The sequence below is a fragment of the Maylandia zebra genome, linkage group LG3, assembly GCF_041146795.1.
Source record: "Maylandia zebra isolate NMK-2024a linkage group LG3, Mzebra_GT3a, whole genome shotgun sequence".
NCBI lineage: Eukaryota > Metazoa > Chordata > Actinopteri > Cichliformes > Cichlidae > Maylandia > Maylandia zebra.
The window spans coordinates 16,371,466-16,391,199 of NC_135169.1; the positions used below are offsets into that span (position 1 = coordinate 16,371,466).

Below are 19,734 nucleotides of genomic sequence, written 5' to 3' on the forward strand. Positions count from 1 at the left end.
TGGTACTTCTACAGATAAAAGTCACGACTTCTCCCTCCTTCACAGGAACAACAGGACTTTCCAGGATCACAGCTCCAGCTAAAATATCAACAGACATTACTGAGAGTCAGCTGCTTTGACAAAATGTTGTCACTTTGTTTAATTTTGTCATTATTAAAGCGAATGTCTCATCAGTCAATCACAAGACAGCAACTTGGTGTATAGGCACTGGATAATGAGCATCAGAATGGGAGAAAAAAGGTGATTTAAATGAGCTTGATTATGCTTTGGCTCATGACCGTCGCCAACACAATCATCTCTAGGGTTTCTGGAGACGGATCCAAAAGAGAGAAAATATGCAATAAGCATCAGCTCCCTGGGTAGAAATACCTTGTTGATGCCAGAGGTCAGAGGAGAATGGCCAGACTGATTCAAGTGGATAAGAAAACAAAAGTAATTCAAATACTTACTTTGTTTAAATTAAACTGTGCAAAAGACCATCTCTGAATACACACTGAACCTTGAAGCAGATGGGCTACAGAGCAAGAGAAGCCAATCCTGTCAGCTAAGAAGAAGAAAGTGAGACAACAATTAACACAGGCTCGCCAAAATTAGAACTGATCTGATGAATCTGGATTTCTGCTGTGATATCTGGATACAGGGATCCATCCTGCCTTGTATCAGCAGTTTTGCATGCTGCTCGCAGTATAATAGTGTGGGGAATATTTTCTTGGCACACATTTTGTATTAGTGCTGACTATGTCCATCCCTTCATGTGTGTGGTGAATCCATCAAACAGGACAACACACCTTCTCACAAAGCATCTTATATTGGTTCTGTGAACAAAAATTCAGTGGAGCCCCTTGTTGCAGAATGGGAGATTCACATGCACATGAAACATCCACTGCAACTGTGTGATGATGTTTTTCATCATGTCAATATAGACATATTATTGTAGGGTCTTTACCTTACATTATAAAACACCTTGAGACAATTGTAGTTGTGACTTGATGTTATATAAATAAAATTTAACTCAATTGAATTGAATAAAAGGAATTGAATATAAACCAAAATCTCTAAGGAATGTTTCTAGCACCATGTTGAAATCTATGGCATCAAGAATTAAGGCAGCTCTGAAAGGAAAAGAGGGCTAACCCAGTAATAGCAAAGTAAACCTGAAAAAGTGTCTGGATAGAGCACCTTTTTTTCTTGTTTGTTTGGGTTTTACTCTAACTTATCTAAGCTTTAATTTACCTCTGACTAACTTTTTGTAACACACGACTCGCTTTATTGCAGGTAATATACATAGTTTAAAGCTCATGTGTTACTTGAGTGAATGTTTTTTATGAAAATGCATATTACCAGTGACTGTGACGTTGACAGTGTTGCTCCTCTCGCCTCCAATCTCACACCAGTATTCTCCGCTGTCTGTGAGATAAACAGGTTTGATGGCGCAGACAGACGTAGTTGTTGTCACCCAGTTACTGACACATGCACTGACTTCTCCCTTTCGTCTCCTCTTTACAGTCCATCCAGTTTCAGGAGTAAAACCCTCACAGTTAATTGAGAGGGAGCTATATTCAAAGAGCTGAAGTCCAGTGGGAACAATCTGAGCAAAAGCTGTATTTGAAATGTAAAAATAACAATGATAATAAAATAAAAAGAAATGAGTTTGACAATATAGTGATATTTTGAAATATATGTAGGACCTAAAAAAACTTGGTTACTGCTGAATAATAATATGTTAGTGACGTTCTTTCTTTCTTTCTTTCTGCTTTTACGTCTGTTTTTCTTTGCTTTTAAGTTGATAATAACTTACACATGTCCTGTGCATAGTTATGTTGAATTTGTGAAACCACCAACACCAAAAACGCTGTCACTGTAGAGATGAAGAAAATATAAAAGGGTCTTAGATTTTTTTAAATTTGAAGTTTTTTCAGCAAATAACTCCATCAAACAGCATGTCATTATCAAATTAGGAATTCAGAAAGGGAGGATACATTGTAAGGATAAATTACTACATTTTACAAGAAGACAAAAGTACTCACACAGTTTCTTGCAAAGAGCTGTGAGCTCCATGGTGTCTCGCTAGTGACTGTATTAAAATTAGAAATATAACAAAAAAATGTAGGTTAGACCCGCCTCCTACTGTGTGACTGATGGATACCACTAATGCAAAAATAAACTTCGGCTCAGGCTGTGTCACAAAGGGACCCTGTTTTATTAGCTTCGCCTAAAACTTTGTTATTTGGGTCAGAGATTTTGAGCCTTATTTCAGTCGATAACGGGCAGATATGTATGATATTCCAACAACTTTGTTTTTAAAAAAGTATGATAGACTAACTAGTGCTTTGTTAGGTATGAGCTTTTAAAAACTGGCTGCTGGCATAATGGAAAGTAGGACTATTATTATTAGTCATGTTAGTCTTAGTATTTTTGCAGCTAGACCTCTGGTCTCGTAACATGTAAGCTGGTGGCACCTTTACATGATGCAATTCCAAACAAATCTGACTAAGCTATGTAACATGTAGTTAATTTTAGAATGATGTATTATAACTAAGCCTTGATCTTGTCCTCATTTAACCAAGACTTTTTTTATATACATTTTTTAAATGTTGTGTTACTGTAACAATTAGGAGGTAAAGAGTATTCTTATATTTAAGTGGAAATCCTCAGTCGAGTCCACTATTAAATAAAGCAACTGTATAATAAAACCTGCGACAACGTATGATGTCAACACAGTCTATTGGGAAGACAAATGTAAAAACCAGGGACGTGCAGAGGGGGGGGCTAGAGGGGCTTGAGCACCCGCCCCTTTCCTGATGAGTGCCCAAAGTGCCCTTTTGTTGAGGCAACTTTTAAATTTTTTTAATTTATTTTTTTATGTGTGTGTGCGTGCGGAGTCTTGTCTGTGCCCCTCAACAATAATATTTAACTATTAATCACAGTTTTGCTAAATAAAAGGATCTGGCTTGCATCAGTCACATGATCACATTTAACCAATGATCGCCCTCGACGGCAGAACGCGCTGGTTACGAGCCGGGAACGAGCTCACAAAGAGTACGCGCATTTTTTGCGGTCCGGAGCTGTAGGAGAAACACAAGTTAACTCAGAGACACAGACTGATGCGACAAAACCAGTAAGTAGGTGTGCAGCGCACACTGTAGTGTGTAGCACACAGGAGTATTAGCTTATTACAACTGATGAACTGAAACAAACGAGCGTGCTGTGTGTGCAACAGCGCGACAAACATTACCTGTCCTTTTATTAACTGCACAAGTAGTGCTGGTCACAGCTGCTGGCTACCTGTGTAAGGCTGTCATGGGTCTGTAGCTCTGTCACCGTTTTAGGGAACATATTTAGTTTTAAAGTATTTAGAACATATTTAATTTTAAAGTAAGTTTCTGGGCTTTTCCTGCCTTTCTGGAGGGATTATATTTCACTAAAAAACGATCTAATATGCATGTCCACATAATAATTATTATAATTATAATATATTAAAAAACACAAGCTGTATTTTAAAGAACATACATTAAGAAGCAGATTATATTAGATTTATATTTTAAATAAGACAAAATTTGGATTTTACAGCAGTAAAATGATTGTATCTCTACAGTTTAAACATGTAATAAGCTTTGCCCCTGCACAGAGTGGATAGTGAAACAAATGGAATCATCATAATGACATTATTTCATATTTATTACTTCCCCCTCCTCTTTGCTTTATTATTGTAGCTCTAGTAATAAATAATAATGTAAGGATTCTGGATCAGCACAGTGATGCCCATAGTATATACAGTATTCTGAAGAAGGTCTAAAATGTCACTGTGTGTGCGTGCATGTGTGTGTTTTATTTAGCTGGATTTAAAAAAATATTACTCATGATATAACATTGTGCAGACATGGCTGGTAAGGACATGAGGAGGAAACAGCAGGAGCTGTGTGAGGCTACTAAAGGCAGTGCTATAACATTTTTCTGTCATCATTTTATTATAGATTAAGTGCTGGAGTTGTTAGGTGTGGATAATTAGATTATAGTTTATTGCAATAGCAAGTTGTGCCTTGTTCTCACATAGCAAGTGGAGAGTGATATATGAAAAGATGGGATGGAAGGAAGAAGAGAAGCAAAGAGTGATTCACAGGCAGAGCTGAGTTTATGTCACAGTTTTTTGTTGCCTTATGGTTCCAAGCGCTGTCACCAATCTTTGCATTTTGTTATTATCTCATGATACTTGTTTAATCAGCTACCATCTCTCCTGTGGACTTTTTAATGTCTACAGTCTCAGATCAACACAGCCCCGCCCTTCCCATATTAGATTCTTGATGAATGTGTGTTGTTGTTATTCAGCCTGGTTCAATGTGCCCCTTTTTAACTTTGAGCACCCGCCCCTTTAAACCTCTCTGCACGGCCCTGGTAAAAACAGATTCATTTTGAGCAAGAGAGAGACATTTATAACATGCAGCCAAAATTGATAGCCCCTGCCCTTTAAAATCACCTTTTATCCTAGTGGCCTCTTCGTGGTTCCCATTGGCGTATGGGATTCCTGAGTAATTTTTAGCTATCCTCAGTGTTTGCTATTTTACATTCAGTCCTGACTACCTTAACTCTATTTGTTAACTGTTTGTTAATTTGACTACAGTTCTCCAGTCCAAATGACATTATAAGAGTGTCCAAGTAACACCTCATTCTGAATAAAGAAGAAACAATCTGATGTTGATTTCATAATGTACTTAGTTCTCAATAAAAGGTTTACCTTCCATGTAGTTGAGCCAACTAGCAAAACAGCCAGCAAGCAATTGGACTGACAGAACACTTTTGGTGAGAAAATGTAAAAAAAAATTAGGTGATTAATTTATTAAAAGTGGTCTGTCATTCTATCTCTAAATCTCATTTTCTTTGAAAGACACATTCGTATTGGGAAAAATGCATTTGTATTAATATGCTAGATACTTATAATTAATTTTTCCTATCTAAATAAACTTATTTTCTATAGAAGGTTTTTAAATGTCTTCTCTATTACAAAAACGTATATGGTTACAGCAACTGAATATTTTATTTATCTTTGAAGGTAGGAAACATCAGGCTGGGCACAGCCAAAACAACGAACAAAAAATTCAAGTAAGGACACCGAACCAACTTTCTTTTCGTGAAAATCCAAAAAATAATACAGGCCTCTCATTTGTCTCCCTAACCTAAACAGGAGAAAAGGTTTTAAAAGCCATAAGCTTCCTACAAAAATAGCTACCAGATCAATCAACAAAAGAGTCTATTTACAATATTTACAATATATAGAAAAATAACTAATCTAGTTCTTCTAGATACAGGAACTTCATCACACACAGTACATAACTCTGCACGAAGTAGGCGGAGCTATACTGGTCTTAATTTACAGGGAGCTTCATTCAACCGATGGCCAGCCTCCACCTGGAACTTTCATAAGGAAACAAAAAGAGAGAGAGAGAAAATTAACAATGCCACCATCAGGAGTGAAAACAATAAACAAAATTATGACCTGGGTCATAACACCCCCGATTTAAAATCAAGCATTTCTACCCCTGAAGAAATGCTCAACCTAAATTCCTACATGGCATAGCACATCTGACACAATATTATCAGCCCCTCTACGATTATATGATGATAAATATCAAGGTTAAAATCTTTCAGCAATATGGACCAGTGCATGAGTCCCTGATGTTATTGCGCATGGGAGACAGGAAATGTTGCAGTGCTAAAAGTAATGCTAAGGTTTCTTTTTCATTTGTGCTGTAATTCTTCTGATGTGTATTGAATTTCTTTGAAAAGCAGCACACTGGGTGAGCAACCTCCTGGAGAAGTGCAGCACCTGCACCATAAGAACTTGCATCCACCTCTAGCTTGAAAGCACAAGCAAAATCAGCAGCAGCCACCACTGGAGCACTGCACAGCTGAGCTTTGGGTGAGTCAAATGACTCCTGACATCCAGAAGTCCACACAAAAGTGTCGGCAGGACTTGACATATCAGCTAAAGGAACAACCAACAAAGCCCAACTTGCAGAAAGCAGGATAGTAACCACACATACCCAGAAACTGAAAGCCAGGGTTCAAGCCATTTTGGATTTTCCTGTACCAAATGGCACACTTGCTCTTGACCTGCTTGTTTTCCTAGACAGTTGACCACAGCTTTGTCAGACTCACATTTTACATGATTTAAAGTCAAACATACACTCTCTAACCTGGTGAAGAATTCCTGCAAAGTGTCCATGTGCTCTGACCATTGTATATCAGTGATTGCATCACGTCTCAGTAATTCTATTGTTTCAAAATTGACACACTTTGCTTAAATTTTCTTTTATGAACTAAAGCAAACACTTTAGACAGACTAAATGAAAATACACACTCAGTGGTTAGCACTAACCTTATAGTGTCTTCTTATAAACTGCAACAGTTCTTGTAAACAGTGTTTTCAGTTGTGTGAACAGGAAGACTGAGCTGAACAAGGTTAAACCACTAAATCTTCAAAACAGACCCTGATGACTCCGTAGCTTTCACATGAAGGCAGTTATGGACAGTAAATTAAAACCATGTATGTCTATGCAAAAATATATTTAACAGACAAACAACTGAGAAATAATAATGAAGAAGATTTGTTTTCCACATCCCTATTCAATTTCAAATCTTAGCGTCCTGTTGCTCTTGTACAGTTCTATGTATTCCAGGAGTTATAGGCTTTATTGTAGTAAATCCAGCCAGTGCACAGGTTGGTAGTTTCATGTACTCTTGTGGAAAAAAATGTGTACCTCATGATTCAGTAGTTTGTAGACCCTTTCTTACCAGCAATAGCATGAATGACATTATCCATGTCTTGCACTTCATTCAGGTTTGTGAGAATTTCTTTATGCATAGCTTGTTTAAGGTTTTTTATGTTGTAGAGTTACTGGTGTCCTTGTCCTATTGCATGACTCAATTTCAGACATGCTTTACTTATCGGAGTGACGGCCTTACACTTGACTCTATGATGAGGAATTTCATCACCATGCTTGACAGTCTGTATGAGGTGTTTGCGCTGATATACAAAGAAGCAAAACTGATATGCTGATATGCAAAACATGGAGCTGTGTATTATTGCCAAATATTTTAGCTTTTTTTTTCTATTTTATCCAATGGACATTGCTCCAATAGTCTTGTGGCTTGTAGTATCTAGGTATGAACACAAAACTGACAACACAACACAATGATAAAAACCAGCACTAAGAGACTACAAAGCAATCGTACAGTGATTCTACTTTAGAAACACGAACAGGTAGAAACCTAGCAGTTTAACTGCTAATCTGTTTTTCACCTTTTGAAGTTCAGGGTCTGGCTACTGGCCTGGGGTCAGCATTCATTCAGCTGGGTTTTTTACTAGCTTAGTGTTAGCATGTGTAGGAGTGTTTAGCTTATTTTAGAGTTTAGAAATGTGTTAACATAGAATGTAGAACTATTGTAGAGATACTGCCTTAAATATTATAAAGGCCTCATTGTGTTGTGAACTTAGGAGTAAGATTGTAGGAGACCCCTCCCCCACTGAGTGGAAATTCCCCAGAGGATGTTTAGGTTGGGGGTCTCAAGATTTGTAACTTGATAACTGTGGTCTGGAAGGGAGATGGGTTTTATGACCTCTAGGGAGTCACCTACACCCACAGTGTTTTAACTGTCACGCACACACATCCACACGCACACTCACTCATGTGCACTCACTCATATGCGTACACAGTCACACACGAGCACTCACATAGACACGTGGGAACGCGCACATGTAGGCATTCATGTGCTCGTGCACATAGACACAGACACAGAATTTGCAGCACACCGTGGGGGGGGGGGGGGGGGGGGGGGGGGGTTATGATGGGGTCACTTCTATAAAGCTGGCTGGAACTAACAAAGGGGTGAAGATTTGGAGAGGGACACCGGCCTCGTCTTCCCTTCTAGAAGTGCATGCTTAAATGAAGATGAATAACGATGAATAAAGATTTTGTAAAAATGACTACTGAGTCCGGTGCCATCTCTGGATGCTCGAGGAATAAAAAGAACCGGGGTAAAACTGATTTCTCAACACATGCTCTCTGTGCAGATGCTTACAAAGAGCTGATGTTCTGCCACCCCTACTTAAATATCTAAATGATCCAGCTAATCCAAACTAGAGTGCGTTTTTGTGTCATTATCAACTACAATAGCAGGTTAGGGTTGTTGAAGTGATGTATTCAGCATGCACCACACACTTAACATTTTATCAAATGTTCAGTAATATATACAGTAGATAGTTTGGAAACCAACACGTAATGACACGCCATTGGTGCAGTCATTACGCCATCGGTCTTCAGCCTTGGAATAAAAAATAAAAATACTGAAAACCTTATCAGCACACTAAATATACAACACCTTGCTATATTTCAATCTGGGTATTACTTTTAATTGTTTAAGATAGAAGTTGCCACTGCTAGCTAAGTCACTTTTGAACGATGCTAATGAGGAAAAAAAAAAAAAAAACCCGGCCGAACAATGAGGCTGCTGTTGTAAAAACCCCAACTTTCTTGCGTTGGCAATGGGTCGTTAAAAAAAAACCGAGCCTGCTTGCTGCTGCGCTGAGGTCTCACACACAACCTGTCGAAAGGGGAGGGGGGTGCTGCTTGCAAATACATTTCTTTCATAATGATGTAAATCAAAGTGTATGTGTGTGTGTGATGCTAGCAGGGAAAACCTAATTTATTATTATTTTTTTTTTTTAATGACAAGTTACCTTGCTCAGTGATTCTACTTGGTGCAATGTACTGTGAGCGTAGCTTCTGGCAAAGATTTGTTTTGCCAACTTTTTCTAGTGTAAAGTAAATGCTTTTTTGTAAAACTATGTTTTGTGAATAGTTTAGATTAGTTTTGCTCTTTCAATAGCATATCTGGCTGAATAAACTTATACTATGATGAGGTATCTGTCGGAGTAGTTATTTTGTGTCATAATTTAATCAAAATTACACATGATGGTCTACTAATCGGTCTTTAACCAAGATTATATTCGTCATTTTTATAAATATGATCACTAAAATGTTTTTAATATGTCATAAATGACATTATGGTTAATTTATATTTTATTTAATTATCTATTTTAAAAGATCGACCACATTTACTTTGATATATATTAAGTTGCTTAAATCTACCAAAAGTATATTCTTTAAATTGAACTACTGCTATAATGACTCTGACTCTCCATCTTTCAGATTAGTAGATTTGTGTCAGTCTTACTGACACTGAGATGAGCCATATACACAATAGTAATGTTATCCTTTATTAGTTCTTTGTCCTTTCTCTCACAGTTATGTGAACAAAGAAATTCATCCTTTTCTGCCCTCTGCTGTCACTCAGCTTGCAATACAGCTACAACATGTCCTTCCTCATTATTACCATAACTGTAAAAAAAAAAAGTCTGTAAAAATATCACCTGGTCTGATGGATCTCGTGGTCAAATTTTTGCATGCAGCAAACGGCATGAAGCATGGATCCATCCTGTCTTGTCGGAATTATTTTCTTTGCCTTTGAGCTTCAAGTGAGCATTGTTTAAGCGCCACAGCCAACCTGAGAACTTAAACCCTCTATGTCTATCCCCCATCTTCTGGTGGATGCCTTCAATATGATAACATGCCATGTTATCATACTGGCCAGGGACACGGTGCAGGTGAGATGGACTCACCTGCACGGCATCTACAATCACACCTCTCCAGCTTAAAACCTGTGCTCTTCTTGTGTTGTTGTTGGTGGTGATGTGTAGGGCTGGCAGCGGGAGAACTGCAGTCGTTGAATGTAGTGATACAGCAACCGTGTAATTATTGTAAGAACAAATGATGCTGCGAAGCATGAAAATGCCATCAGGTCTGCCGTGGTGGTTTGGTTATCAAGTTTTTATTATTTATTTATTTTTTTAATAAAAATCTAAAAGTGCAAGCAAACCAGTAAACAAATTAAAACAAACAAGTACTGTTGAGAAACTATAATACTAAAATTACAATTAAAATTCTAAACAACAAAAACAACTGGTGTAAAATATAATTAATTAAAATATAATTAATATGTAAGCAACTTAACAACCCCCAAAGCCTTTAAGTCATGTCATGTGACAGTGCAGCACCTAAAGACAAGATGGGGGAGGAGGAGCAAAATGTTCCTGTTCTTCACTGACACGGGAGTCCAGCAACCTGGCCGTTTCGTCTTTGCCGAAAGCATTGCAAACGAGCAGAACTTAAAGTAAAGACTCAGTCTGCATGCCTAGGTCCTTGGAACTGATTGAAACACCTGAATTCACTGATCTGGATAGGTGAATAGTTTTGGCCGTATAGTCCCTCTGTCACACTGCATCTCTGCTTCGGTTCAAATGGAGATTTACAGGTACTTTTAGCTATCGCCACAGCAGCAATAGTGCTTAAAACAAATAGCATTGCAGTATAACTTCTTAGTATATAATAACCCGCTGCCTTTAAAACAAGCCCTGTTGGTGTTAAGCTGAAGCTCATATGGGAAAACAATTGTCCGAAATGCTCTCAATAGATATTCTATTTTTTTTAACAAAAAAGAAAAAAGTTAATAACTTCTTCCTTTTCAAAGATAGGTTTTTGTGATTTAACAATTCAAATATTTAGATTGAAAGTCTGCTTGCCTGCATTTGAAAACAATTATTAAAACCAACATTTAAATATATATTTCTATTTTGTTTAATTAACAAAGATTTATGTAATCTAAATATATAACATAACATGGTCATGTCTGAAATAATAATAAGACTTAGATTTACAATCAGTAAAACTGCAACACAGCCAAAAGAAACAGTATAAGGTGGACATTGTAATGCATCCAAAAAACAATAAAACTCGAAAAAAAAATTCAAAAGGCTTCAGATTTATGTCTTAACTTTTTCTGTATTCAGATGCATTTTTCTGCTGTCAATAACCTGGAAAACAAACAAAAATGTGATGTTGTTTGGCTTGCTTTGATGTCTACAAATGTCCCGTTGCTGTAGTCTGTAAGGCGAAAATTACCTCGGTCCTTCTTATGATATGCAACAGTAGCATATGTTGTTTTCTCTGGATCGGATTCATTTTTCCTTTTACAAACTGACAAATAAGAGAAGAACATGACAAACTATATGTATCAGCCACATACACTTTAATACTAAAGCAGTATGTAGACAGATACACTGTAATTACTAAGTACACAGACAGAGAACATGACCTGTATGAAAACAAAACAACGAATCAGCTTACTTAAACATGGCTATTATAGTTTATGTGGTTATGTGCTTTCAGTTTCCTTTTAATGTAGAATGAAGTTCCTGCCACACAATGTTTCTCACTCATCTCAAAATGATCTGTACTAAAATTGCAATATAAGTAGTTCACCACAGTGAGTGCATTTACAAATGACAGCATGTCTGTTCTGGTATAAGTAACACTCATGTTTGAACAGAGATATAACGTCGTCGGTTCACTTTATTACCCTCAGGACAAAAAAATAGATGCGATAGATGTGAAATACGTAATAGTGACTGGAATTAAGCAAAAATCTTAATAAAGGGTGCAACAGAAAAATAGTCTAAGTGCCTTTTGGTTTGATGAACTGCTGTACTTCGAGACCAGCAGGTTTAGGGAAGTCATTTATGGGGTCACACTCTGACTCACACACACACACACACACACACACACACACACACACACACACACACACACACACAAGGTACTCTTTGTTTGTATGTAGACGTCATATGTTAATGAACCTATGCATATTCATGTAACCTCAATAAAAGTGTTACGGGGGAGCGGACGAGAGCAACTGGGGTCAAGCGAAGAAACGGCGTTTGTCCGGTTCTCTCCCGTGCACGAGAAACATGAAGAACTTTGCCTACTTCGTGTCTTGCTTGCTGTGTAATTATACTGTCTTCAACGTTCCAGCGAATAGGTTCAAGCTACAAACCTGTCACTAGCCCTTATTAATGAAAAAAATATATTATCCATCCATATAACATATTTCACATATTTTGTGCTTCTGTCAGCGAACGACACAAAATAACTTAATACAAATAAGTTACCTCTCTCCCTCTTTGGTTTGACTGTGACAGCAGCATATGTAACACTGTCTGAATCAGCTACATTTGCTCTCTGACGTTCTGTAACAATATAAAAATACATTTCACCTCTTAATTCAACACAAGAAGCAATAAATCCTTTGATTAATGGTAAGATGGAGCTAAGACATTATTATTATGGATATAAAAGGCTTTATACACATACAGTGGTGTAAAAACCTGTTTGTCCCTTTCCTGATTTCCTCTTTTTTTGCATGTTTGTCAGACAGCATCTCATCAGAATCAGGTCAGGACTTGTACTAGGCCACTCCAGAGTCTCCATTTTGTTTTTCTTAAGCCATTCAGAGAGGACTTACTCATTTGTTTTTGATCATTATCCTGCTGCAGAATCTTCAAGTGGGCTTAAGCTTGAGGTCATGAACAGCTAGCTGTACATTCTCCTTCAGGATGTTTTGGTAGACACCAGAATTCATCCATCCATCCATTCGCTTCCGCTTATCCTTTTCAGGGTCGCGGGGGGCGCTGGAGCCTATCCCAGCTGTCATAGGGCGAGAGGCAGGGTACACCCTGGACAGGTCGCCAGTCTGTCGCAGGGCCAACACACAGGGACAGACAACCATTCGCACTCACATTCATTCGCACATTCACACCTAGTGACAATTTGGATTATCCAATTAACCTATCCCCACTAACTGCATGTCTTTGGACGGTGGGAGGAAGCCAGAGTACCCGGAGGGAACCCACGCAAACACGGGACCTTCTTGCTGTGCGGCAACAGTGCTAACCACCGTGCCACCGTGCTGCAAGACACCAGAATTAATTAATTTAATTTACTGCCTCTCATTGTGGTTTGGTGGAGTCCCACAGATTTAGATGTGGGTTAAGCTTTTCCAGTCTGATTGATGCCAGTTATGTTTTTTCTCATTTCTTTCAGAATTTTCTTGGATACCGACATGATGTCATGGCATGGCATGAACAGGTGTGGCAGTAATTAGGCCTGTGTGTGGTTCACTTTTTCACACAGGGGGCATGTAGGTTTGGATCCCCAGCTTAATATTAAACACCTTCATTTAGAAACTGCATTTTGTGTTTAATTACATTTTCTTTGTCTAATATTTAAATTTGTTTGATGATCTGAAACATTTAAGTGTGACACAAAAAAATAGGAATTCAGGATGGGGGCCAAAACTTTTTCACACCACTTTACATTATGCTACGTACATTATACTCTAATACCTACATGCATTACAATAGTATGCTTATTGCTATTTTCAACCACACTATGGTATAAAACAAGATATTATGTAATAAGTACCTGTTTTCTTGTTGTTTTTTTTGTCATTATCACGTTTATCCATGATTAGATCAGGTACCCTGACATCTTCATACACTGAAACAAATAAACATATGACACCAATGTATACACATGTATAGATATAAAGTAATATTAGTAGAGTAGACATAAAAAGATACATACTTTAAAAACAGTAATCTTTACAGTCAATGTATTCATTAGACTTCAGGAAAAAGAATTTCAATAAAGTCTAGAGGCTTGAGTTAATGCCTCACTTGAAATTACAACTATGCTTCAAGAGGAGTAATTACTACTACTAGTAATTTTATATAATAGTATTGTTATGCAGTGTGGTTTCTGTTCATTTACCATGTGATTCTCACCTGGTGCTGATGTCCCCGAGAAAGCCCATGCTATTAGATAGAAAAATAGATAAACAGAGAGATCAAATGTGAGAACTACCAAATGTGTTGGGTTTTAGAATGATTCCTTTATAGGGAAGCATTCTATATAGAATAAAGTAAATCATTTTTTCTATACCTCTATTTTTCCGGCAGTAAAGTGCTCCAATAACTACCAGCACAGCTACACCTAATATGGTAAAGACAGACGGCAACAAGACTGAGGGCTCAGTGGAGTTGGGTGTCTCCTCAGGAGTTCTTTCATTATCTGTAGGTATTGTTTCTTGAGGTGTAGTAGGAATATTCACTGCTAACACAACAAAAGCATTAGTATGGCAATATTCAAGTTTCCTCCTGGAGATTATCAGTCAAAGAAAAAAAGCACTTATCAAAACCTCTTAGTATTTATTCTGTGACAATATAATGTTTCATAATTAATGTCATTTTGTCAAACAGATCTTGGCAAAACAATCAACCTTTTTGTTTTGTCTCAATTGACTTTTTTGTTTTCCAGATTGTCATGCAGGCAATATATTAAAGATTTTTTTACTAGAAGATGAATCCTGGTGAGCCTTGGTTTATATGGTACATTGCGATTTTGTTTTAGCATCACATTTTTAGACTAATTATTGCGTAAAGCTAAAAGAGCAGAAGAGGGGAAGTACTATGTGCGTGCTCTTTCTTTTATACACAATTATACGTCAAATATGTGGTTATTACTCACCCCCAACAGTCAGCCAACTCTCTGGTGATTTCCCTTGAGATTCAGTAAAGATGCACTTGTACAGTCCTTCATTAGACTTGGAAATATTGGGAATGGTTATTTTTCCTACATATCCAGTTTCCAAGTAGTGGCCATCTTTATAAAAATCAGCTGCAAGACTGGAAGGTATTGTTTTTTTCTTGCAGCCCAAAGCAATATTGTCTCCCTCCATAACAGGAAAAGCAGGGATCTCCAGGATCACATCTCCACCTAAAAAAAAAAAAAAAGACAGCAACAATTATAATGATGAATACAGTGATCCCCTCACCCCCCCCCCCCCCCCCAAAAAAAAAATAAATAAATAAAAAAATACAAATTCCATTTAATACAAAGTCCATGTTTAAATGTGACTAAAGTGAAGATGACTGTAAAAATATTTTTAACTGAAGGCAATCTTGAGATTTTGACATAATACTGGGATTTTTTAAACTGGCGGTTACTAAACATACTAGTGATGGTGATGTTGACAGTGCTGCTTTTCTCTCCGTCTTCATTTCCGCACCAGTATTCTCCACTGTGTGACTTAAAGGCAGGTTTAATGTACAAAGTTCTTGTTGATGTTTCCCACTGAGTAGAATTTAAGCCAAGCTTTTTGATCACTCTCCATTCTGCTGGGCCATGAAACCCCGAGCAGTTTAATGAGATGGAGTCATATTCAAAGAACTGCAGTCTATTTGGATGAACATGAAGATAAGCTCCTTCTGCTGCACAAATAATTACAAAAAGAAGAAGAAGAAAAGAGAAGAAAAAATAAAGTCAGTTGATATTCACTGTTCAAAGAAAAGTGAAATGAAAAAGTCACATGAAGTTACACGAAAAGCAAAGACAGCCATCATTGTTCAAATTATGAACCTCAGGATAGAAAATACATACAGTAACTACATCCTCATTTTTTTACAATTTATATATCAAAAATTTCTCCTTACATTTCTGAACAAAGCACCATTTCTGATCTTCAGCTATGAGCAGAAAGAGTATCATCACCACTGCAGACACAAAAAGAAAACCTTGATCAACACAACTAGTCGATATCAAATTTAACTTTTAGTGAGATATTTCAACCATTTTCCAACTTTTTCAATAAATACATATTGTAAACACTGACTAAAAGTAGGATTCATGTTTTGATAACAGTAATATATTATGTAATCACACACACTAATTCACAATTCAAACACGTGAAATCTTTAAAATTTTTGCAGTAGTTAAACACGTAGACAAAGACTGTTTTTGTTGTATCTTAAGATTTTGAAATTGAATTGAGATGGAAAGAAGAATCAGTACTTACTCTGTTTCACACCCAGCCCTGTGACCTCCATGTTACCCCTCACATGTCTCAAGATATCACTGAGTAAAAGCACAATATCACAGATGCGAAGGTGCAGTACTTCCTTTTTCCTGTTCAGTGTAGAAGCTACCTCGACTTCTGGGGATTTTTTTTTCTCCACATGATTAACTTTTATGGGGAACAAAGGGAAACTTGTAAATAACTCATGAGAGAATAAAGTTATGTTGAAACCAAGCACACCATTGTTTTTCTTGTGACATTACCAATAAGTTTGATGTGTCACATGGCCCTCTCCCTATTGGAAAAACAAAAGTTATATCCAAGATGGCCGACTTCTAAATGGCCACCATGGTCACCACCCATCTTGAGGAGTTTGCCCCCTCACACATACTAATGTGCCACAAACAGGACTTTAATATCACCAACCATTCCCATGTTATTACGGTGTATCCATATAAATCACCACCCCTCCCCAACTCCCCCACAACCACCACACCCCCTCTCCCTCGAGAAACATGAGGTCAGGATGAGACTGAGAGCGCAGACCAACTGGCAGGAATCCTCAACAGGCTGTTTAACCTCTCAATCAGGTCCCACACCTCCAGACTCACAAACAGCTCCTTCCCCTGGGCCATGCGGACTGGCAGTAAACACTGCCCCCCCACACCCCACTCTTGCCCACCCACCTCACCAATCTGAGCCATGGTTTGAGTAACCCCCATCACTCAGGAAACTCATACAGAGACTTCAGACACAGACTAAGACTATGTGCACTACTTCCGAGTACTTTGAAACTATCTTGTTGTCTAATGTGTGCCTTTATTATTTTTGTATACATTTCTCTTGTTTTGTATATATCACTCTTGATTGTGTATATTTTTTCTGTTTACTATCTATTCCTGATGTCTACTATTTATATTTTATTCACACACAGTTGGTGTGGAGCACCCACAATTTTGTTGTCCATGTACAATGACAATGAAGGGCTACTCTGTTCTTTTCTATATGCGATCTCAGCTCTGAACTTCACTATTGACCCGGGCCACGTGCCCCTCTCCACGCTTCACCCCACCTTATGAGAAAGTAAGACTGTGCACGTATTGCTGTTTATCACCTGGATTTCCCGCCTGGAATTCTCACCTAACGGCTTTTTTCTCGCTGCAGAGACACTGAGCCTCCAGTCCCCTGCTTAGCCTCCCTGTTTCCAGCCACTTCTGGGTTCCTGTACCTGCAGTCACCCAGTATCGGGTTCTGTACTAGCTCTGTTCTGGACTCTCACACCTCATAGTAAATGACTTTGTGGTTATAGCGTAGCCACATTCATAGAACTGTAAATGTTCATAGCATTGCTTAGTTAATAGTGTTTCTCTTGCTTTACGTACTTAACTATCGCCTGTGCATGGTTTAGGTTTACAGTGTTTAGTGATTATTGTTTTCCACAGTTCTCACTCTGTAAATAAAGCACTGCTTTCACAGGCAGCCTGTGTCTCTGTGTGCTGTCTGCATCTGAGTCCTTATACCTGGTGGTCCCTGTCTGATTGCACTTTGAACAGTGCACATACCAAAATTTTGACTCAACATATTAGCTTGGGTATATATTAACCGGCATTGTCTATAGATGTCCATATCATCAGACAAATCATCATATATGTAGTGACCTAAATATTTAACAGCAGTTTGCACTTTAAGAACAGCCTGCCAGAGAAAATTCAGGAATAACTCAATTCTGGTTCTCCTTACTTCTGGCAATCAAAATATTACTCTTCTTGGCATTGGATATCAAACTCCAGATCATATTGAGAGCAGGCCCTCAATAATTGTTGAAGGAAAGCACTTTATGGGGAGAAGATTACTAAATTATCTGCGTATATCAAATGGTTAACTATGGTATTGCCAATTGCACAACCTGTTACACATCCCAAAAGGTTGATTCTGTTCATTTGTTTCAGTGGCAGAAACATTTCGTCACTCATCCTGTTAGGGTTCCTGGGTCGTTGACCCAGTGTTTTCATTTTTGTACCATTATGTTCTCATCTTGGTTTATTAATGTGAAGGTTTTGGTTTCTGTTTTGCATTTCTATTTTCCCCGGTTCTTCTTGGTTTATGATTTTGTAGTTCTTAAGTTTGGGTTTCCATACTCCCTCTGTTCTGTGTCCAGTCGGTGTCTGTGTCTGCCCTGGTCCCACGTCTCTGTTCCCTCTGTTACAGTGTCTGCTTGTGAGTCTGTCTGTAAGGCCAATCTGTGTTTCCTGTTTTACTTTGAAAGTCCGTGTCCTATGTTAATGTATCTGGTTTTGCTTCCCTCGTCTCGTTAGCTCTGATTTGCCCCAGCTGTGTTTCCGTTCTGTTTCTCATTCACTGATTGCTCCCTCTGTGTATTTAAGCCCTGTGTTTTCATCTGTTCATGTTGCTTTCTAGCGTCTTATCATGCTGTATGTTCTGCCAGTCACCCTGTTTGGTTTTGTAGTTTTCCGTTGAGTTTTTGGTTTTGTTTTACAATAAATCTAAGTTTGAGTTTACCCTCCATCTCCGTGAGTCTGCACACCTCGTTACCACCACTCCTGCCTGCACACAGCCTTCCCCAATCTTATAAACAGTACATTTGCATGATGACTGAAACTAGCGCCACTGAAGGAACAATGGGCTGGGAGGTCAGATCCTTGATCATTAATATGCAAATTCTCATGACCATTGATCAACAACAGTAGTAGTAGGAGTGCTTTTTTTTATTCCCCCCCTCAGCCCACTACTCTTTATGGGTTGCGGGGATGTCTTGGCATCCAGTTATGAAACGTTCTTAAAGCAATTCTTTGTCTTGTCTTGTCTGAATGAGCGGAACAGTTTTATTTCTCCATTGCCACGACAACCCTTGACAAAGCCTGAAATCGCACGATGGCTTTTTTAATTTACATTTAGTCAGAAAAAGTGTTAAAAAATGTGTTTTAATTACGTTAATTTTCTGCTTCTAACAATGTCCCCAGACGCATACGTTATTTGTTGTTGCGCCCTGTCTAATGTTAGAGAAATCATCCCCCTACTTTAGTTCATATGCTAACATAGTGCAAATCTATATCATGCTTTGAAAATGTGATACATTTAATGTGATCATCAAAGAATATGATTTTAAAAACTTATTCTTATGCTTTAAAAGTATGTCAGATTATCATTAAACACTTATCTGTATGTTATAATGTTTTTCATACACCGTGTGTAATTTTTATACACACTTTGTTCATTGTATCAATGTGTAATTATGTATATTTGATAAATAAAATATTTAATCTTGTATTTGTGTACTTTTTGGTTATTGAATAAAAATTGGTGACATATTGCACAGATAAACACAGATGCTTTCATTTCATAATATAAAAATTTGAAATTTTTTATGTAAAACATAAAAACAACAAAACTTAAGACGTTAAATATGGCCTGAAGAAATTTCTGAATATCTAGATCATTGGTGTTTTCCATCTGAGAGACTACAAGGCATACGCTGAGGCTGTGTTTTAGAAATACAAGATGGTAACATGAGACATGTTAACTTTGAGAACCGTAATTTAAGGTGTGAGAAGTATATGCATCACAGAAGCTAAAAAGGAGCTGCTTCTCCCTAGATTTGTTCAAATAAATTACAAGCTATTTGCATAAGTTTGATGCATAATACAAAAAAAAGAAGGTCCATGTAATAGTTCACATGACCTATGCAAGACTTGTTCGGAATCTCAAATGTTAAAGAGGCGGGCCATCGTAGCCATTTCACTAGTGCCACCTTTTTCCGTCCCACTTTTTTTCTAGCCAATATGTTTTCAGTTTTAAATGCTTTGTTTTAATCAACAACCACACGTTGTATCTCAGGCTCATAAAATGTCTCTTTCAATACCTCTCCTGCGAGGTTCGCTAGTCTGTACACTGGTGGCTGTCTCCGTATGC

The 19,734-nt window shown here is 37.8% G+C and overlaps 2 protein-coding genes across 2 annotated transcripts in view; one reads left to right on the plus strand and one right to left on the minus strand.

Annotated features, from left to right (window-relative positions):
- The window catches only part of LOC101482912 (butyrophilin subfamily 3 member A2), a 165,633-nt gene that overhangs the window by 124,801 nt on the left and 21,098 nt on the right, over window positions 1–19,734 (plus strand). The window lies entirely within an intron of this gene.
- Window positions 13,419–16,508, minus strand: LOC143414063 (uncharacterized). Its single transcript, XM_076877704.1, has 6 exons — window positions 16,359–16,508; window positions 14,966–15,083; window positions 14,478–14,726; window positions 13,893–14,060; window positions 13,722–13,765; window positions 13,419–13,448 (listed from the first exon to the last, which is right to left on the minus strand). Exons 1-6 carry the CDS (start codon window positions 16,506–16,508, stop codon window positions 13,419–13,421), a joined length of 759 nt encoding a protein of 252 aa, XP_076733819.1.

What these genes read in the sequence shown, in the direction of transcription:
- LOC143414063 (XM_076877704.1), bottom strand. Translation starts at nt 16,508, where the DNA reads ATGGCTCAGATTGGTGAGGTGGGTGGGCAAGAGTGGGGTGTGGGGGGG. An exon ending in ACAGCCTGTTGAGGATTCCT is followed by an intron (nt 15,084 to 16,358) that starts GCCAGTTGGTCT and finishes AATTCTACTCAG; the next exon opens with TGGGAAACATCAACAAGAAC. An exon ending in CACCAGGTGAGAATCACATG is followed by an intron (nt 13,449 to 13,721) that starts GTAAATGAACAG and finishes TATTTGTTTCAG; the next exon opens with TGTATGAAGATGTCAGGGTA.